Below are 22078 nucleotides of genomic sequence, written 5' to 3' on the forward strand. Positions count from 1 at the left end.
AGCTTTGGTGCAGCTTCCGGATTCGTTGGACCCATGCATCATTTAAACAGCATACCTCCAAAGAGACCCGAAGCAGCTTTATTTTGGCAGTCTGGAACAGGCCAAAGTATGGCTAGAAATCTAGATGGAAAAGAAAGTTGACAAAAAGAAAATCAACTCATTTGAAATACAGTGCTGGAGGAGAATCCTATCCATATCACAGATCACCAAAAAGAGAAATAAATAGGTCTGGGAGCAAACTAGGGCTAAATTCTCACTAAAGGTAAGATGACTAAACTGAGGCTGTCATACTTTGGACATACTGTATCCAGTCTCATTGGACACGACTCATTGGAAAACACAATACTCTTGATTCCATCAAGGAAGCCACTGCTGTGAGTTTGCAAAATGCGAGTAGGGAAATTGATGACTGAGACTCATCAATTCAATTAGAAGTTTGTCTTCCAATTGATGTAGTGATGCTAGAAACTAGGAAGGCTTTCTAAGGGCAGACTGCTGGTGACTCCGTTCAATAGTTTTTCACCCTGGAGTCAACAAATGGTTACTTATATCTGGCAACAGGATGCTCCATGAAACAATGCAACAGTAACACCACAAGCTTTTAACTGAGCAGATTAAATAGTCATATCATTTCAGTGTGGCACATGGACCATCCAGGATTGATTACAATCGGCCACTTTATAATCATGGGTATCTAGTCACGCTGCCTAACTATTGCAGAGGATATTTTTCTCCCTCCTGGCTATTTGGCAACTCTGTGTTACTGAGTAATTGAGGTTATCAGCAATGGAGGTTGCACTGTTCAGCCAGAGGAAACATCAGCTCGTTCAGTCTGCCCAAATGCCAAATAATTTATCTGTGATTCAACATTCATGCAACATTTACCATTATCCTCTGGGAATTTCTTGCCTCTGGTAAATAACTCATGACAAGAAAATATGGGCTTAATAAGGAGAAAGCTCCCCAGATATGAACAATCCATAACAATTATGAATGGGTGGTAATGCTGTATACAGTATGCCTAGCAATGTTCCATCATCAGAAAGAGCTGGCTGGCATCTCTCCTCTGAAAAGTCTTCAAGGGTAACTTGTAAAGAAATTAGATTGCTTCACCATCACGTCGCCATGCAGAAGGAGAAATGCCCATTTTATGCAAGGAAATTGTGCCTGCACTTTCCAGGTGCTTCTTGTGAGTGTCTGATCTTGCGTGCTCCAAATTAAAGGAGATATCAATTGTTTGGCTTCAGCCGCTTGATGGTCTGGTATGGATTTTGCTCAGCGCTGTGTTTACCCAAGTGAAACACAGCGACATTTTCAAATGTGAGCTGCAAACCCCATCTCTCCCCCCCACTTTATTTCCCTCCTCCAATTGAAGTTTCATCCTTATTTCAAACAGGAAACAATTTCTCCAGGGAGAAAAAGACCTATTTGATCGCATTGCAACTGATCTGTGAGGAATCTGTGATGCTTTCATTACATTCAGTGCAGGAAAACATCTAAAGATTTAAGAAGATAAGAACCGCCTTACTTAAATTTAGATGAATGCTCCATTAATTTCCTTTTTTAAAAATCCCACTCTATTTTTTAAGTTTTTTTTCTCCATTTAGAAAACAGCATTACATCAACCAAGCTTTCATAAACTAACATACATAAAGCACGCATTTCAAACATAACCACAGTTTTTTAAAAAAATGTTACCAGAGATAAAATTTATTAGAACCATTTGCAGCATATTTTTAAACTCTTTAAAAATTGGGCTGGATCCGGACTTATCACCTGACAAATAGAAGGGCTCCTTCTAAGTATGACAGAGAGTGAAGTGCCACAATATAGTCCTAGCAGTTTGATACTACTTTAAGTGTTATGGTCTTCTTCATGTGGATTCAGGGGATTTGTCATTTGGTGAGGTACTTACACTTCTCTGCTAGAGAGCTTTAGCCAACTGAACTGCAAGCACTGAAATTCACTAGCAGAACTTGTGCATCTTCCCTTAAACATTGTTACCAGACACTACAGCACTAGAGATGGAAAGGATATTAATAATTATTTGTTCTAAAAATTTAAAAAAACTAAAACTTTAGGTTCTCAGCAAGCAGGAAAACCCTGTTGGGAAGACTAATAGATCAGTAAGGATTCTGCACATTCTCCCTGGTATTTCAACATCCCAGTATGTTGCAGAGGAGTTATTTGGTGCAGAAAACCTACACCACTAACATAAAACCTCCATAGGAAATTTATTTTCTGTGCAGAAAACTGCAGTTTTACACACAAAGATAACTTATACATAGAAACCAGGGGATTTCTTTGTTAAGGAAAATGCAACATGGGATATACAGTCAAAGAAATAAAACATGTATGTGAGAGTCAGGATGACTCAGCAAAAGCAATTAGAAGCCACACAGGTGTAAAAGGTAATGGAATTAACAAGTCCTAAATGCCAAGGACAGAAATGCAAAGTGGATAATTGAACACACCTGAGAATTGTTAAGTGGACAAGGTGAGATGATGAAATCATTAATTATGGGTTGAACCAAGAGAACCAATGAAAATGGATGTACACGCCCACTGGGTGGAAACTGACAAGAGTGGGTGGTGTTTTCCAATGACTATAATAGTTGCTATGAATCCCAATGTATTTTGTGGGTAGTAGTAGTGGGTAGTAGTGTGGAGTATTGGAGTTGTGTTGGATAGTATTGGAGCTGTATATAGTAGAATAAAGTAGATCTTGTATATAAGACTACTGAGTTGTCTGGTGTCTTGAGTGAAGATACAAGAGCCAGCTGGATCCTGAAGAAGTGTGAAGACTTCTGTGGAAGCAAGAATGAGAAGGCTTGGAGAGTTTGTCAGGGTCTTCAGCCTATTCTCTGTAACTCTGCTGCTTTAGAGCAAAGCCTTAACCACTGGCCAAAACTGGTCAGCGCCGGTGCGTAACAAGGTGGTGAGTTTGAGCCAGAGGTGAAGAGCTACAACTCCCATCATCCCTGACATTCTTTTCTTTTCATTCTTTCTTTCTTTTATCCACAGAATAAATTTTCTGCAACATTTCAGAACATTCAAATATAGGGAGAATAATGCAGAAGAATATTTGTTTACTTCCACAGTGGAGGGGAAATAAACTACCGTCATTGCCATCACATGCAAGGATGAAATAGGCAACAATTTACATCCCTTCTAAGCACACACTTTTACTTTATCCAATGCATTTTGAAGATCAAAGTTCATTAGAATGTCTTCTAGAATCATGTCAAAATTTTCATCTAGACAACAGGAGTCTTTGAAGATGGAGATGGTGGCTGGCATCATGTTCATGATTTACACACACTCTAGTTCCCTTATCCATCCCGTTACATTTTTGGGGGCATGCCATAACATTCGTGTTCAATTCACAGTTGCATGAGTGGAGTCCTGCAATTGTAATCATTGCAGATGCAAGTTGGACATTCTTAGACGGTGCATAACTACTTATGAGTGACTTAACATACCACAAGCTGATTTAATAGGGTTGCAGAAACAGCCACTGAGCATTCCCACTGCACAAGAACCCAATAAACAGGTACCTGGATTTATATATATCATTGGTTGACCAATGTTGGTATTCAGTAGAAGGATGGTGTAGCACAGACATGATGTAATTAACTGAGAGTAGATTTACACTTTGCTAGCATGATGTCAGATCTCAGCTGGTACGTAAAAGCAAAGGCCGTTGTCCCCCTCCCCTGAAAATGTGGGGGCTGCATCAAAATCTAGTAAAAGGAGGATGCAATTCACTGCAATGTGCGGCAACTAATGGATCACACCCAAATGCATTTTTGATCATTTTCATCAGAAGATCCTCAAATCTTGTTTGCACGTGTTTGTGAAATAGTTCAATAAAGTAATGGAACAACATTATCTCCTGGTAATGAATCCTATAAAATTATTGACAGCAGGAAGTTTTGGCTCTACCTTTCTTGATGATACCAGCAGGAATGGATGAGATAAACAGCATCCATTGGTGGTTGCAGAATTCCAAGGATCTAAGCATGGATTTCAAAGGATGGTGTTGGAGGCAAGAGTGGTGTTGTAAATCTAAATTAAGCCCACAGGGTTTCAAGGTACTGAGACTGTAGATCCAAAAGTTTTTTTCAAGCATGGCTGGATCACAGGGGTTCTCCATAGGAAATATGTTGGAACTACACAGATACAAAATTGTTGCAAGCCATTTCATTAAACTTCTTTCCATTTACTTGTATTCATCTAGGATTCAGAGTCTATCTTTGAATTGGGGGATGGAGGTCTATTGATTGTAATGTTGGCATATTCACAGTCACTGGACCAATTGTTTTACATCAGTGGTTCCCATCCTTTGGTCCTACAGATGTTTGGGCTTCAGATCCCACAGTTCCTGACTGTTGGCCAAGTTGGCTGGAGTTTCTGGGATCTGAAGTCCCAAACAAATGGAGGAGCAAAGGTTGGGAACCACTGTTTTACATCATACCAAGATTGTGTTTTTAGGGATATCTGTTTCTCTAGATTCGCTTGAAGAAGACCAGCTGTTCCTTCTGCATTCATTTTATTTCTACTCCACAGATTATTTATTTACAAGGAATTAGATCCAAATTTAGTCACACACTGGCTGAGATCCTGCATTGCTTTAGTGTAGCATTAAAATCTGCTGCAGAGTTATGTTACTTAGCCCCTAGACCAAATTTCAAGGTGGTGCAACATATTAGGATCAATGATTGATGTGTATAGTTCACAGCCCATTGTTTTACTGCAATGCACAATGTGTGAAGGCACTGCATAGAAGGAATGTACTTCAACACCATACAATGTGCTGGTGCATGTGCAAGGGTCCCACATGTTGAACTCCACTTACACCCCACGAACTGCATACAATAATTACACAATGTACAAAAACAAAAACAAAACCTCTCATGCATAGTAGAATGTATACCTGCATATGTTACTAACAGGATTTGTTGTTGTTTGCCTTCAAGTCATTCCTGACTTTTGATGATACAAAAGCAAAGCCTTTATTGACAAGATTTGTTTGGGGGGAGGTTGCCTTTGCCTCCCTCTGAGGCTGAGAGAGTGTGATTTGCCCAAGGTCACCTGAAGGGTTTCATGGCCAAGCAGGGATTTGAACCCTGATCTCCAGAGTTGGAGTCCAATGCTCAAAGCACTTCACCAGCCTTAAAACAGAAGCACTGATTATCAGTGGGGCTTAAATTAGCTAGTGTGGTTCCTGTCTCTCTCCCTCCTCAGAATTACACTAACTTATGTTGGGATGAAAAGTACTTATATTCTGGCTTTTCTCCCTGAAAATATGTCATTTATCATAATTAATATTAACTGATATGAGCTTAAGAGAGAGAGAGATTCTGAAAATACCTGATTGCTGCAATTAGAATGTAACTAACTCTATCAGACTATGAAGCTTATTGCACACATTATTTTATGCATTATGGGAATGGGAAGGGGACGCTCGGGGTTGCGTGTGACTGAGAAAGAACAGATTTTATTGCACAGCAAATCATCCTCAAAATGGCCCTGTTCCGTCCCCCGGCGCCAAGCCGTCTCCATTCAGTGCTGAAGCGTTTCAAATTTTCTGGTCGGAAGTCTTCTGGCTGACCAAAATGACATTCCTCAGCACTGAATGGGGACGGCTTGGTTCCAGAGGATGGAACAGGGCCATTTTGAGGATCTTTTTCTGTGTGATAAAATCCGTTTTTTCTCGGTCGCGCACATCCCCAAGTGTCTGCTTCTCGTTCCCATAATGGGGAAAATAATGTGTGCAATATGCTTCTCAGCTACATTCAAAGCAGTTATTCTGTTCAATGCATTCTTTTCCTACCCTTTGTGGTATGTTTTGGAGTCAGGGAAGAAGAATACATCTGCAGAAACCCTTTCAAAAAGGTACTTTCCTCTGAAAGCTGTGGCTTTCTTTTCTCTGCACCTTTGTTTTACCCTTGTTGTTTTTGTTGGTTAAAAGAAATGAAGGGTTATGAAGCGCTGGAAACTTTGCCACAGAAAAATGACAGCGCATGGGAGAATGAAAATCTGAGCAAATGGAAATTATTCCAGGGATGAATGAGGCCATGAAGAGAAGAAGGATTAGTGTACTCCACTCATAGAGAAATGAGGGTTGGGAGGGAGGTAAGCTTTGTGATTAGGGAAATCTTTGTGATTTTTGCTTTCAGGTGTGTGACAAGGGAGTAGTCCAGAGCTTTTTCAAAGTGGAGTGAAACTGCAAACATCTGAGCAAAAGAAAAAGAAAGAAAGAGAAGGAAGGAAGGAAGGAAGGAAGGAAATGTGGGTGTCACAGAGCTTTGGCTGCCTGGAGCAAGCTGTACCTTGGAAAACTCCATTTTCCAGTGATCAGAAACTCTGGTAATATTAGCATGCAAAGGGATCTTGTAGCACCTTTGAGACTAACTTTGTGAAAGGAGCTGTAGCATAAGCTTTTGCAGACTTGGTTTACTTCCTAAGAAAGAAGTTACAGCTTCTTTCACACAGTTAGTCGCAAAGGTGCTATAATATCCCTTTGCATATTGATATTCCAGACTGTGTCTCTGAATTCTGGGCACCACAATTCAAGAAAGATGTTGCAAGCTGGAGGAAAGTGACCAAAATGGTGAAAAGTCTGGAAACTACCAAGCCCTATGAGGAGCTGCTTAGAGAAGTATGTTTAATCTGGAGAAGAGAAGGTTAAGGGGTGACATAATAGGTATATTTAAATATTTGAAAGGATGACATGTGGAAAAAAGAGCAAGTTTGTTTTCTGCTGCTCCAGAGACTTAGATTCAAACTACAGGAAAAGAAATTCCACCTTCCTAATCTTAGGAAGAACATCCTGATGGTAAGAGCTGTTTGAAACTGCCTTGGAGAGTGGTGGTGTCTCCTTCTTTGGAGGTTTTTAAACAGAAGCTGGATGCCCATCTGTTGGGAGTGCACTGATTGTGTATTCCTGCATGGCAAAATAGGACTGGATTGGGTTGCTCTTGGGATCTCTTCCAATTCTGTGATTCTATGATTGTATGTTAAATCACTTTTTTTCCAGTAGAAAAATAGCCAAAACATAAGCACTTTTTATTCCAATACAAGTGGATGTAATTTTGAAGACATTTTTTCAGGAAATGATATGGAGGGGTTGCATTGCCATTTGCTCTGTTCTTCCTCTTCACTACCTCCTTGTCCATACTTGCTGGAATTTTTCGCTCCATAGTGGATGGGAGATAAGGCAAGAGTGTAGAGCAAACACAATAGACAGCAAAGAGCAGGAGAAAGGAGTAGGAAGGGGAAGCCAGCAGTGATCTGCTTTCTAGTGCCGAGGAACATTTGGATAGGAAAAGTCAGCCTGGGTAGACAATGAAAAATCAGGGGAATAAAAATGGAAATGTAATGGATGAGACAGGATGAGATAAAGAAGAGTTGAGAAGAAGAGACACACAAAGAAAGAGCAGAGGGGATCACATGTGACAGAGGAGTGGCAGAGATGAGGGGAAAGGCAAATGTGAACAAGTGAAAAAAAGACACAGAGAAGTGAGTAACAATCTAAGGAGGAAGGAGAGGAAGAGACAAGAATAAAAGACCATAGGACACTGGAAAAAGACAGCAACACATACACAATAGCAGCAAGCATGTAACACTTTACATTTCTGTACCACTTCATAGTGAACTCAACACTCTCTAAGTGGTTTACAACTTGTAAGCCAATTGCCCCCAACAAGCTGGCTACTCATTTTACCGACCTTCGAAAGGATGGAAGGCTGAGTCAACCTTGGAGCCCTTAGGATCCAACTCACAGCATTGTGGCTGCAGTAATGGCATTTAACTACTGTGCAACCAGGACTCCCTTCTATACACAGTAGAAGAATTGGTGATCAGTGATGATTTTACATACCCGTATATATTCGACTATAAGTTAACCTCATGTATACGTCAAGGGCAAGTTTTGGGGCCAAAATTATGGATTTTGATATGACTCATAGATAAGTCGAGGATAAAACCTAGGGCATGCAACAAAGGATGTAAAAAATGAAGTTTATTGTCTTATTCAGATTCTTCTAAACCCAATTCCTCTTGGCACTCTTTGGAGGGGAAGCACCAAAGAAGTGCCACCACTGCCATTTTCCCTCCCAAGTATTAAAAAAGGCCCAAAGCAGCAGCAGAATGGAAAGAGTTTAGGGGGTTGGTGCTTCTTTTGGGTGCTCCCAGAATGAATAAAGCTCTTACTTTCTGCCATTGTACTCAGAGAAAGAGAAGAATTAGAATACGCTACTAACATTGACCCGTGGATAAGTTGACCCAGCTTTTTATATTATTATTATTATTATTATTATTATTATTATTATTATTATTTTGGGGCCAATTTTTTGCCAAAAATTCGTAGACTTATGCATGAGTATATACAGCAAATATAACCAACTGAAGCTTTTTAGTGTAACAGTATGTAAACGCCCCTTTTCACCAACTTTCCTATCTTTGGTGGAATCATAAGGAAAGCAATCAGACTTTTTGTCATGGGGGCAGCAGTTGTGATTTTTGAAGACAACAACCCAGTAACTGGCTAAGAATTTCCTTTGCTACGCAGCTAAGATGGTTCTCATACTACTTGCGTAATCCTGCACCGAATTTCCTCCAGAGTTGTACTTTACCTTGATACTTTGATACCTGGGTTTGCATTAGTCTTTTTCTCTCCAGTGGTAGCTCTCAATGTAGTCTTCCATTATTATTATTATTATTATTATTATTATTATTATTATTATTATTAACCTTTATTTATGAAGTGCTGTAAATTTACACAGCACTGTACATGCAATCTTTTTAGTTAGACGGTTCCCTGCCCTTGGGCTTACAATCTAAAAAGACATGACACAGAAGGAGAAGGGAGTGGTGGAGGGAGAGGGTAAGAGGTCCAGCAGTTCCTCTCTACCTCCGAGGCCTGGACCAAGGCAGATGGACTGGAGGAAGGGCTTGGCTTCAAAATGGAAGGTTAATCTTCATCTAGGGAAAATACATACTCTCAAGTATGATAATACATATACAATACGTAGCAATACAGGAAATGGTTCAATAAACAGGCAATAAAAGAACATCAGATAGTAAGCGACAATTACGCAATGCCTGGGAAGGCTTCTCTGAACAGGATGGTTTTCAACTCCGTTTTGAAGCTAGTTAAAGAAGTGATGGCTCTTGCTTGTGGGGGAAGAAGGTTCCAGGAGTGAGGGGCAGCAAGTGAAAAGGGGCGAATCCGGGATGGGGCAGAGGAAATCCTGGGCTGAGACAGGAACCCTTGACTACCAGAACGGAGGGCCCTGGTGGGAAGGTGAGGAGAAAGAAGGTCTGATAAGTAAGAAGGGGCCAGTCCATGGAGGGCTTTGAATGTCGACAGCAGGTGCTTATACTGAATACGGAAAGGGAGAGGGAGCCAGTGAAGGGATGCCAACACAGGAGAGATGTGGTCAGAGCGGTGGGTGGAAGTGATAATGCGTGCAGCTGAATGCTGGACAGAGATTAAAGGACGGAGGTGAGAAAGAGGAAGCCCAGCCAGGAGGACATTACAGTAATCAAGTCATGAGATCACTAGGGCATGGACCAGGATCTTGGCAGTCGAGGCGGAGAGAAATGGTCGGATTTTGGCAATATTGTACAAAAAGAATCTACAAGCCTTGGCTGTGGTCTGGATCTGAGGGATACACGACAGAGAAGAGTCAAAGATAAAACCAAGACTGTGGGCTTGCTGGACTGGTTGAATAGAAATGTTGTCCACAGAGACAGAAAAGGAGAGTTGAAGGGTGGGCTTAGGAGGAAAGACAAGAAGCTCTGTCTTGGACATGTTGAGCTTCAAACGTCGATGGTGCATCCACTGCGAGACAGCTGTGAGACAAGATGAAACTTGCTGTTCAAGCCTTGGAGAAAGGTCAGGGGCAGAAAGATACAGCTGGGTGTCATCAGCATACAGATGGTAGGAAAAACCAAAAGAGCTGATGAGTTTTCCTAAGGACAGTGTGTAGAGAGAAAACAGAAGGGGACCCAGTACAGAGCCCTGGGGAACTCCACCCCATTGGAGTTTGATTCCCTATTATTTGCCCTACACTTTCTGTTTCTGTCTTTACTCTCTCCTCCACTCCATGGAATCCTGTTATTTCTTGCGGCATCAAAGCTCTCAGATAGAGAAGGCTAAATTTCTCAAAAAACTAGCACAAATTCCAGAATCCCATAGCACAGAGCCATGACAACTAAAGTGGTGTCAAACTGCATTGATTCTGCAGTGCAGATGCAGTCCTTGTATCTCTCTTGGGGTTAGTTTTGAGCATCCCAGGGTCTTTCAAATTTTGGAGATGTTGTTAACATTTTGTTTCAAAATGTGTCCAAGGTGGCATCATACTCCCCAACATTTCACAGATGATAATCAGGACAGGTATTGCCAAACATCAGAATGTGGTCAATCTTTCAATCACTTCTTTTTTATATATAAATAAAAAACCCTGAAAACACACAAGTTGAAGTCAATAAGAGATAAGAAAAGATGTGACATCACAAAGGGATTTCGCAAAGGGAAGTCAGCTAATTAAACTATTCATAGAAATTACAATTTGTGAAAGAAATTATTTTTAATATGCTAGTTTGTCTTGTTTGTCTATTTTTTATGTGGAATAATTCATAAAATATGAAAAAAATGGTCTTATACATGTCACACCTTTCAGCGTGTCACAGATAAAAGCAGAACACTGTAACCAGTCAAGTATGGTCATTTTCATGTCAGCATGAATATATTGTGAACATAAAGAAAACAAAAATAATGACCACAGAGAACCTACACAAATTTGAATTAGACGAAGAAATAGAAGTAGTAAAAGAATTATCATATCTGGGTTCAAACATTGATAGAAAAGGAGACTGCAGCCAGGAAATCAGAAGAAGATTAAGAATGGGAGGACAGCTATGAAAGAACTAGAGAAGATCCTAAAATGCAAGGATATACAACTGAGCACAAAAGTTAGAATTGTACAAGCCATTGTATTCCCTAATGCCATGTAGGGATGTGAGAGCTGGACAATTAAGAAGGAGGATAGGAGGAAAATAAACTCAAGTGAAAGGTGGTGCTGGGGAAGAGTGCTAAGGATTCCATGAACAGCCAAAAAGACAAACAAATGGGTCTTGGAGCAGATCAAGACAGTAATCTCCCTAGGAGCCAAGATGATATAACTGAGGCTGTTGTACTTTGGACACATCATGAGAACGAATGAATCATTGGAAAAACAGTACTGCTAGGAAAGGTAGAAGGAAGTACAAAGAGAGGAAGGCTGCATGCAAGACAGATGGACTCTATTAAAGAGATCACTTTGAATATGAGTTTGCAGGAGATGAGCAGAGCAGTGGAGGACAGAGGGTCTTGGAGATGTCTCATCAGCAGGATTGCTATGGGTCAAGATTGACACAAAGACAGTTAACAATAATAGTAATGATATTGTAGTCGAGATGGCCAAAATGAATAACGAGGAAGAAGACACAAGCTTAAAAAGGCTGTAGCAGTTTGCTTTTGCATGACCCTGCAAGGAAAGGCAAAATTCTGCCCCCTCCTCTCCTCTCCCTCCTACTGAGTTAATTGCAAGAAAACTACTTTTAGGGGTTGTTCTCACTAGGTGAAACCCCGCGTTCTGAATCGAATCCAAGGAGTGGCGTTCCTATTAGGATCCGATTTAAACCTAGAACGGTTCTAGAGCAACCCGCAATCGTCTCCACTACAAATCGAATTGTAGAGCGGAATAAAATTTTGATTCGAGTTTTCCTCATTTAACACGTGTTAAAAAAACACTAGGGTCTGACCTACGTTTTTCCATTGATTCGATTTAGGAACCGGAGCATTTAAATAGGAACGACAGCCTTTGAAATTGCGTTAGATGAATGGGAGGAGCGGAGTGCGATGGGGCTGTCCTTGGGGGAGTTGCCCTTTCTGTCCCCATCCGTCTGGCTGTCGCCATTTTTGCTTCCCTCACCCCTTTGTCCGCTGTGGTCTTTCAATAAGAGATAAGGATTATTTTTATTTTTTATTTTAATGGTTTACAGGCGCTTAATCTCTTCAGCGCTTTAAGCGAGGAGCCTTCCCTTCCCTGCCTGGGTGAGATCAGAGCCCAAGCGGGCTGTCTCTCCCCATGGGGAGTACAAAGCGAATTTAGGGAACCAAAGCTCTTTCCAGAGGAACTATGGGATGGGTTTCGCAGGAAATCCCTGCTTCATGGCTCCCAAGACAGTCCATTCTATTCTATTTCAGTCTATTTAGCCAGTGTTTAAATCTCTCTATTTATCCATCCATCTCTATGTATCCTGTCTGTCTCTCTGTTTGTCCAACCATGTATGTATTTATCTACCCATATACATCTATCTATCTATCTATCTATCTATCTATCTATCTATCTATCTATCTATCTATCTATCTATGTAATTATCCAGTCTATCTCTCTGTCTAGCCAATGTACCTATCTAATTAGTCTGTCTGCATGTCTCTCTCTCTCTCTCTCTCTCTTTCTCATAGCATAGTAATCGCCAGCGTGTTGAAAGGGGTTTGAGTGCTGGATTATGACTCTTCTCCTTCCCTCCTTGCCATCTCAGACCCAAGGCAGCGATGCCTTCGGTTTGGGAAGGCAAGGAGGGAAAGAGAAATGGCCCGAGCCAACTTCTCCTTCCCTCCTTGCCATCTCAGACCCAAGGCAGCGATGCCTTCGGTTTGGGAAGGCAAGGAGGGAAAGAGAAATGGCCCGAGCCAACTTCTCCTTCCCTCCTTGCCATCTCAGACCCAAGGCAGCGATGCCTTCGGTTTGGGAAGGCAAGGAGGGAAAGAGAAATGGCCCGAGCCAACTTCTCCTTCCCTCCTTGCCATCTCAGACCCAAGGCAGCGATGCCTTCGGTTTGGGAAGGCAAGGAGGGAAAGAGAAATGGCCCGAGCCAACTTCTCCTTCCCTCCTTGCCATCTCAGACCCAAGGCAGCGATGCCTTCGGTTTGGGAAGGCGGGGAGGGAAGGAGAAACGGCCTGAAGTCCCGGCTGCTCAAGCGCCTGCATCTGCCGGTGGATTGCAACCTCCCCTCTGTGTGGGGAGAGCCCATTTCTAACGGAGGAGAGGCAGGAAGGGAAGGCTCCTCTCAAAGAGGCATTCCCTGCCCGCTTGGGCTCTGATCTCGCCCAGGCAAGGAAGGGCTCTGATCAATGGGGGGGGGGGGGGAATAGAGCCTTTCTCCCTCCATTTCTCAAATGGAATCTGCCTTCTCCTCCAACCCTGGAAAGAGAATCTTTGGGAAGAGTGCTCCCTCCCTGCTTTTCCAGCAGCCTCCTTCATTGATCTCTGTGCTCTCTGAAGGGATTCTCCCTGGCTGTCTTGGGAGACATGAAGAGGGGATGCTGCCCTCTAAAACCTATCCCATAGTTCCTCTGGAAAGAGCTTCGCTTTTTGCCAGCAGCCTCCTTCATTGATCTCTGTGCTCTCTGAAGGGATTCTCCCTGGCTGTCAATGAAATGGAAACGATGCCAAAAGATAAATCGCTTCCAAATATTCCGGATTAACGTTACGTCATTCTGACGTACTATTGATTGACAGCTCCAAATAAGGTATGGAGGAGAAGAATCGCTTTATTTAAACACCGATTTCATGCCAAGTAGGAACGCTTGCAGGTAAAAACTTCGATTTAAACAAACAGATGGGAACGATGAACAAAGCGATTCGGATGGCGGGATAAGAACAGTGTTATTTTGAATCGATTTTATTAAAAACGTTGTATTTTAAATCGTTTCAAATCTTAAGTGGGAACAACCCGTTACACTTTGAACCCAGCTGGCAGCAATTGAAGCAAGATGCAACAAGGGGTTAAAGCTGGCAGAAATAAACCACGACACTTTAAAAGCAGTTTTTAAGCCACAATTTTCAGTTCTTAGTGTTAAAGGTAACAAATTAGCACATCAATTTTGGTTAACAATTTTTCAAACCTAGCATTCCAGCTTCCACTGGCTGCAGTCTCCATTTCTATCCTTTTGCCACAAATGAATACCATCTTGATGGGCTTGATGCCCAGTGATTGATCATTTCGCCTTCATGATTCAATACAATAAGCAATTGTTTTCAAAACTCCATGATTTTGAGAGCCACTCCTCATGCCTAATAATGCTGGCATTTACCATGCTCTATGCTGATATTTGGTGTAGTGAACATATCGAGAATAAAGGGAAGAAACACATTTGGAAATGCTCACAGACACACAGTGGATGGTAGACAGAAAATTGCAACTGGCAACAACTCTCTGGCTCCTCTGAGCTGCTACACATCTAAACGTAATTCATTTGCTATAGGGTTGCCAGTTCAGGATTGTACCAAGAAATTTAGCCACAAAAAGAGTAAGTGTGAGAGAATATATTCTCCAGTTTGAACAAAAATATTAACTAAAGGGGTTGGTCTGGGATGAAAGTGAAATGAGGGGATCATTCCTTCTCACTTACTTAAAGAACATTTAATCTAGCCTCTTAATATTTAGCCAGAAGGTTGATGCAGAGCAGAGTGGAGCATGAGCCCTGGCTCCACAAATGACTGGGAAAGAAAGATGATGGTAACTAAGTAAGTACATAGACCCTCTGGAGAGTCTTTGCAAATTTCAGCAATAGATTAAGCCTTGCCAATTGTTGCAAGCTGCCATACTCCTAGATAAACTGGAGATTTGTACACAACCCTTTCTTCTTCCCTGGAGCTGAGCACACCATAACTAGAAATTTGAATCCTTGCTTTCTGGCTGGAGATGACCCACAAAAATGAGAGATTTGGGACCAGAGTCTGATATCTGGCAACCTTAGTGCTATAGCAAATACCTGTGAAACCTGCATTAACTCCAGTGGAGATCAGATATACAATCAAATATGATTGTTCACCAATAATAATAATAATAATAATAATAATAAATTTTTATTTATATACCACCCTGTGGCGAACCAATCCGGGCGGTTTACAACATTAAAATAACATACAGCATAAAAACAATATATTTCCCTCCCCCCTTAAAAAGTTATTAAACAACATATCTAATTTAAAACCACAATAACCTAATGCTGATGTGATGTTATTCCTTTACTGTTGCTTTCCTGGCATCATGGGAGACAAGAGAGTTTGGTCTCACATACTGTTTTGCACTAGGGAGCAAAATTAAACATGTCCAAAATCCTATATATATGGAGGGGGGATATCTGTTTTCCCAAAGGCTGAAAGCAATGGAAATGCAAAGTCTGGAGAGCTCCTGTTACTGTACAACATTTGCAGTTTTTGTTTTGCATTTGGTTAATTTTGGATACCTACGATGAATGTAGACCTGCTACTGTATTTGCATACACTGCATCCAACCCTTGCTCACACTGTTGCAGTTCAAGAGGCACTAAATAAGGTTTCCTAGTTCAAATACAAAAATGGTTCCAATACAAGAGTGGAGACCAGTAGCCAAATTATTTTGCCAAACAGACCAAGAAAGGTGAATGCTACTGTTTTGGGGGTTGAGGCTAATGGTGGCTAATATGCAGAAGATGGCATGTAGACCAACAATGGGGAAATCCTGATGAAATATGTCATGAAATAAGAAACTAAGTAATAGGAAAACTATTCAAACCAAGTAGAAAACATCATTCCCTGCTCACCCCTACCCAGAGATTTTAATCCTTCTCCTGGAAACAAATACCCAGAATTTTAAGTCACATTCCCAGATGTGGTAACCCTAACTGAGGTCTGATAATGATTTTAAAATCCTATACCTTAACCAAAAGGAATACCAGAGTGGCATACCTCAGTCAACAAAAACAAGACAAGGCCCAATGTCCTCTTGGTCTTTTATACATATGTAAGCATGGTGTAGTGGTTTGAGTGTTGGACTTCAACTCTGGAGATGAGGGTTCGATTTCCACTCAGCCATGAAACCCACTGGTGTCCTTGGGTAAGTCTCATGTTCTCAGCCTCGTGGGAAGGTAATGACAAACCTCTGTGGATTTCCAAGATCATGGAACTGAGATCCGCAAGTTAGGAGGGGCAACTGTTCATGTAATGTTTGCAGAGAGTAAGTCCCAAATAGTGATAAATCTTATCAGTCCAGGATTCTTTTCATCACGTTTATTACAACATATAAAAACATGTTTTCTGACACATTTTTTGTGGGTTTTTCAGGCTATGTGGCCATGTTCTAGAAGAGTTTCCTCCTGACGTTTCGACAGCATGAGTTTGCTTTCTTGAATCTTCAGATGCCAGCCACAGATACTGGCGAAACGTCAGGAAGAAACTCTTCTAGAACATGGCCACATAGCCCGAAAAACCCACAAAAACTATGGATGCCGGCCATGAAAGCCTTTGACTTCATGTTTTCTGACATTTTTGGGTGGGGGTGGGGGTGGATTTTTTTGAATATTGTTTCTAGTCCCACACCATTCCCCAGCATTTGTCACATGCTGCAGTACTGCCAAGATTATGGATTTGGGATGGTGGTGGGGAGGTGAGCCACTGAAGAGTCAAGAAAGCAAACTCATTCCTCAGCTACAGAATGACAACTAGGCACTGTATGTTCCCCTCCCTTCGCTATCTCCTTCTTGTGTGCAACAAACAATTGTGGCAACATTCCTGGAGAGTATTATTCTCCGCTGCCTCTAATGCAGGCTATCAGTAAAGGCAAGCACTTTGTCTCGTTCTGAATCTCTCCTCAAGGGACAGATTTCTGGAACTGTCCTCATTCTTTTTGTAGTCCTTGCAGATACTGTCAACTATAAATTGGTTTCTAAGAAAACATATTATATGGGGTCAGCTCTGCCAACTGGCAAAACTGGACTTCTGATTGGGGGTCTCATGAAGGTACAACAAGCAGGATTGATTGATTGATTGATTGATTGATTGATTGATTGATTGGATTTATTGCCTGCTTTTCTCCTGGGATGGGATCCAAGGCAAATTATGATTTTACTAACAGGGTTGGGAGAACGTTTGTGTGATTGTGTCCTTCAGTTACATGCTTGATATTTGATGTTCTGCCTCAGGCAGCATAATATAGCCAACTCCGTCCACCGTACTTGTGTAGTGTAAATCTTCACTCACATAGTTGAGGGGGTGTTACACTACACCATCCTTCTGTTAAATACCAAACATTGCAAAATGAATTGTGTTTGTACAAATAAGAGCCAAATGGTGACACTGAGGTCACTGATGAGTAGTTATCCAAGGATGTACAGCTGCTTGTGCAACAGTGACACTGGAGATACTCCACTCCCACAATTGTAATCTAAATGTAGATCTTAAGCAGGTATCTTAGTGTCTTAATTTTTAATTTCAATGATTTTATTTATTATTTGAATGTTTTTTTCCATATTGTTCTCTGAATTTATCTAGGTTTTGAATTATTGATAAAATTGATTAAATTTGATATTATTACTCATCCTAACCTGTGATAAACCTTGTTTGAGGGACTTCCTTGCTGTTTTTCATCATTGTTTTATAGTATCAATTTTACGAAAATACCAGGTAAACGTGACATACTAGATATTGACTACCTCCTGGACGACCATCAGCCAGGGATTATAGACAAGGCGGCAAGTTTGTGCATTGTTGCAATAGCTTGCCAATGCAGAATGGTGTTTTAATTTTAATTTTAACAATCTCATTTACTATTTGAATAGTTTCTTATTATATAGTTATTAGAATTTATTTAGGTTCTGAATCATTGAGAAAGTTGATAAAACTTAATGTACAATAGTATTTATCCAGGTATCTGATAACCCTTGTCTGAGGCATCCCCATGCTGCTTTCCTTTTGTATTTGTATCGCTTGCACTGATTTTGTATTGGTTATTGTACAGTATTGTATTGCATTGTATTGGTTTGTGCTGATCATTGACTGTAATAAATTTCATTCATCTTAAGCAATGGCCAGAAAAGTACAACCACATGCATAAGGGAACTTAACAAAATAAATAATAAAACTTTTATTTATATCCAGCTTTTTGTTAAAACAATCAAAGTGGCATACAACATTAAAATGATACAGCAATATATACAATCTCGCCCCCCTTAAAAAGGATTAAACAGTTCCAACAATTAAAATTACCAAATACTTAAAAGACCAATACGATCACAATTGGTCTCGATGCAACATGTAGAACTCAATAAAAGCCATTTATACCTGACATCAAACATCATACAGCAATATGTTTTAAGACTTTACTCTCAAAGATAGAAAGAACAAAACTATACTGTAGATCATCATATACAAAGTTGAATTCTTTGAATAAGCCAATAAGCTTGGCTGTAGCAAATGTTTTACTGATTTACTGGTTGTTGCTGTGATCTATGTAAGGAAGAGTCTGAATAATTCATTGCAGAAATCTGAATATATCTCAGGACAAAATTGGAGCAGTCAGAAAATTGCAGGGATATTGAAGGAGCAACATAGGGCCTGTTGTATTCCAGGGTGCATCTTGTATCCAATCAAGGAAAAAACTGTGTTTTTTTAAAATCAACATTCCCCTTTATACTGAGCAGTCTCCATATTTAGACTCTGATCCCATGCTGATGTTTATTGCACATTCAGACAGAAGCAGTCTCTGTTTAGACACAGGGATGGATATCTGTTGCCATCTTCTCCTGTTAATGAAATTCTTTGTCTGATGTTTATAATACGACCAGCCACTTTTTTCAGTTTCGGATTGGACCATATTAATATTATGGAATGTGCTAAAGGACATACACTTGTCATTATCTCTAAAATCAATGACATTAATGTATGAAACAGGAAAAAGCCACTTACCACCATCATCAAATTAGTTATAAATATGATATACAAGAAAAGAGAGATCAATAATGGCTGCATGACTTTGAGGTGGACTTGAGTGTTGAAGTCCTGAATAATAATTCCATTCTTTCTGAGGTTTCTCACATGCCTCCACAGAGAGGTGAGCAAAATAAGGGATGCAGCTATATTTATGCTGAAATTTATGAAAGTAAAAGTTAACTGCAGAGGACGAAAAATAACCCATATGTTGTTAACCTCATCTTGGGAAGTGTTGCCTGGTAGTGTTCCAGTCAGATTACATGACTTTTTGTATCTGAAATAACTGAAGGCTGAAGGAAGAGAGGAGAGCACGAAAATGACCATTGATATGCCAAGCAGTCTGGGTAAAAGCTGATTGATCCTTGCCTTTAGCTGAAGGAAGAAGGGATTGGCAAAGTTGGTGACCTTCACACAGTAGAAGACACTGAGACATGAGACAAAGCAGAGGCTGGCCATGTTGACAAAGATCCAAGAAAAAATGAGCACGTTTGACCTACGGTCAGGAATATAGAAATATAAAAAATAGTGCATCAGAATCATCAACTGTGTTACAAATCTGCAGGTGCTCAAACAAGTCAAGAGGAAATCACAAAGTAACATCTTCCTGTTCTGGAGCCCATGCAGCACATTCACAATGGTAATAAATCCATTTGCTAAGAAGGAAACAATGCACAAAATGCCTATAATGATCCATGATAAGATAAAGAAGGGAGATATTTCCTTACTAGCCATGAATTCAATCTTCTGGAAGATATTTCTGAAAATATGTATTTGCTCCTTTCTGATGTCTAACAGGAAAAACCTCACTGCCTGAGGCTTTTTAAATGATCAGATCAGGTGACAAAGGAATGCAAATTGCAGGAGGATTCTGTTACTCATGACCCAGCCAGGTATCATGTCACTTGGGATATTTTGAGACTAACTATTTTACAATTTTGTAATTTCTAACACTTTGTTTGTGAGCTTCACAGTGCTGGGAGTTGATCAGATTTGTTATGATCTGCCTCAAATCACGACTTGTTCCATTTTATTGCTTTTTCTCTTTGAAGTCACATCCCTCCCCCTTTCTGGAAAAAGTAATGGAGTAACTCTCTGGATATTAGAAGCAAGTGAATGGAGCAGGAACAAAATGCCTGGAAGGGAGGAATGGAATGGGGGAAAGAAGGAAGATGGGAAGCTAGGCAGGCGACTTCAAGCATCCTTTCAGAATGACAAGCTCTTTAAAGCTGAATGCAAGTTATTATTTTGGTTTTGTTTTGTTTTTTGCCCCTCTATCTTTATTAGGCTGCGTAGAAAATGGTAATGTTTCTCCGGATGATAGGGAGACAATTGTTGTTGCTGTTAACTACTCTAGAGTCAGCTTCAACTGTTGGCAACCCTGTGAATCAGACATCCCCAAAATCCCTTGTCCTCAACTGCTCTGTCCAAGCTCTACAGGCTCAGAGCTGTGGCCTCTTTGATCAAGGCTGTCCACCTGCCTTTCTTTCTCTCTTTATACTGACCTCCACCTTTCCTAGCATTCTTGCTCTTCTAGGGAATTCTGCCTTCTCATGATGTGACTGAAGTGCAACAGCCTCAATTTAGGGCCCAAACAGATGGGCCAAAATGAAGCTGCTTCAGGCCACTTTGGAAGTGTGCTGTCTAAATGAAATATGCATCCATATGGAAGTCGCACCAAAGTCATGCTCCAGTCCTAAGGACTGGAGCACAGCTTTGGTGCAGCTTCGGGCCTCTTAAAATGCATGTGTCGTTTAAACAACATACCTCCAAAGTGGCCCGAAGCAGCTTTATTTTGGCCTGTTTGTTCAGGCCCTTAGTCATCTATTGTCTGGAAACCATGTCTTATGAGGAGCGACTTAGGGAGTTGGGTATGTTTAGCCTGGAGAAGAGAAGGTTAAGAATTGATACAATAGCCCTGCTTAAATATTTAAAGGGATGTCATATTGAGGATGGATTAAGCTTGTTTTCTGCTGCTCCAGAGAACAGGACATGGACCAATGGATGCAAACTACAGGAAAAGAGATTCAATCCCTACATTAGAAAGAATGTCCTCACCACAATAGCTGTTTGACAGTGGAAGACGCTCCCTCAAGAGTGTGGTGGAGTCTCTTGTTTTTAAACAGAGGCTGGATGGCCATCTGTCAAGGATGCTTTGATTCTGTGTTCCTGCATGGCAGGGGGTTTGACTGGATAGCTCTTGAGGTCTCTTGCAGCAATATCATTCTATGATACTATGTTCTTTATTTTCACAGAAAGTCCAGGATTGATCTGTTCTAAGACCAATTTGTTTTGGCCATCCACAGTAATTTTCAGCCATCTTCTCCAGCATCACTGGTCTAATACTAGAGATGTATAGACATGTCGTAAGGATCATTTTCTCACCTCCAAGATTATTTGTGAGGAAATACACACATTGCCTTGAGGATCTGCAGGGCTTACACATTGTTTTCTTAGAAATAAAATGCACATTGGGCAACCCAGGTTTCAGCACAGGAAGAAAGCAAAAAGCTCTGCAACCTGATATGAAAGAAGAATTATGGAAAGAAAGTGCAGGTTGGATTGGGAGAAAGTCAACAAAAATTGAAACAAAGCATTTTTCTACCCCTATCTACCCTCCAGGATTGTGTTTGAGAAAGCAGAAAATGTTGAATCACTGAACATGCATATTTGATTGTTGTTGCATGGAAATATATAGCATTATGGTATATTTAGAAAGCTTACTGGGCCTTGGTGTGAAAGATGATATACTTGGAAGTGAAAATGAGATTACCAGGGTGATGGATGGATGTGGAAATATTTTAAAAATAACATAATCCTACAAGTATAGTCTGTTTCTGTTGGTACAGCTTCACTGTTCACAGCTCCTCACAGAGCATAAGAGGATCAGAAATTAAAGGACCAATGCTGTAGCAAAGTGTCAGAACAGCAGTGTCTATAGTCAAAGGGTGCCTTTTGCTTTTCTCTTGTTTCTTGATTTATGTGTAGACCACAATACTTAGACCTTCCTTCCTTCCTTCCTTCCTTCCTTCCTTCCTTCCTTCCTTCCTTCCTTCCTTCGAGATTGCCTCCTGCTTTCTGTTCTCCAAGCAAAAGAAGGACAGGCAGAAAAACATGGAATCCAGTTTTAGAGACTTCTGTGAGAGCAGAAGAGCTTGACTTTGATGACTGACAATTCAAACATGGAAACCAGGGAAGAGTCTCATCACCACTCTCTAAATAGAGTCTTTATGGGAATGAATGGTCATGTCCTCAGTTATATAGGCAATTA

At 40.7% G+C, this 22078-nt stretch overlaps 1 protein-coding gene across 1 annotated transcript; it reads right to left on the reverse strand.

Moving 5' to 3' along the window:
• Positions 1 to 18555: 18555 nt before the first annotated feature.
• On the reverse strand, positions 18556 to 19542 carry LOC149313248 (taste receptor type 2 member 116-like). Its single transcript, XM_089527262.1, has one exon. The coding sequence runs from the start codon at positions 19540 to 19542 to the stop codon at positions 18556 to 18558; it is 987 nt and encodes a 328-aa protein (XP_089383388.1).
• Between the last annotated feature and the right edge of the window lie 2536 nt (positions 19543 to 22078).

The sequence above is a fragment of the Sceloporus occidentalis genome, unplaced genomic scaffold (assembly GCF_023333645.1).
Source record: "Sceloporus occidentalis isolate IW3139 unplaced genomic scaffold, rSceOcc1.0.p SCAF_5, whole genome shotgun sequence".
Classification (NCBI taxonomy): Eukaryota; Metazoa; Chordata; class Lepidosauria; order Squamata; family Phrynosomatidae; genus Sceloporus; species Sceloporus occidentalis.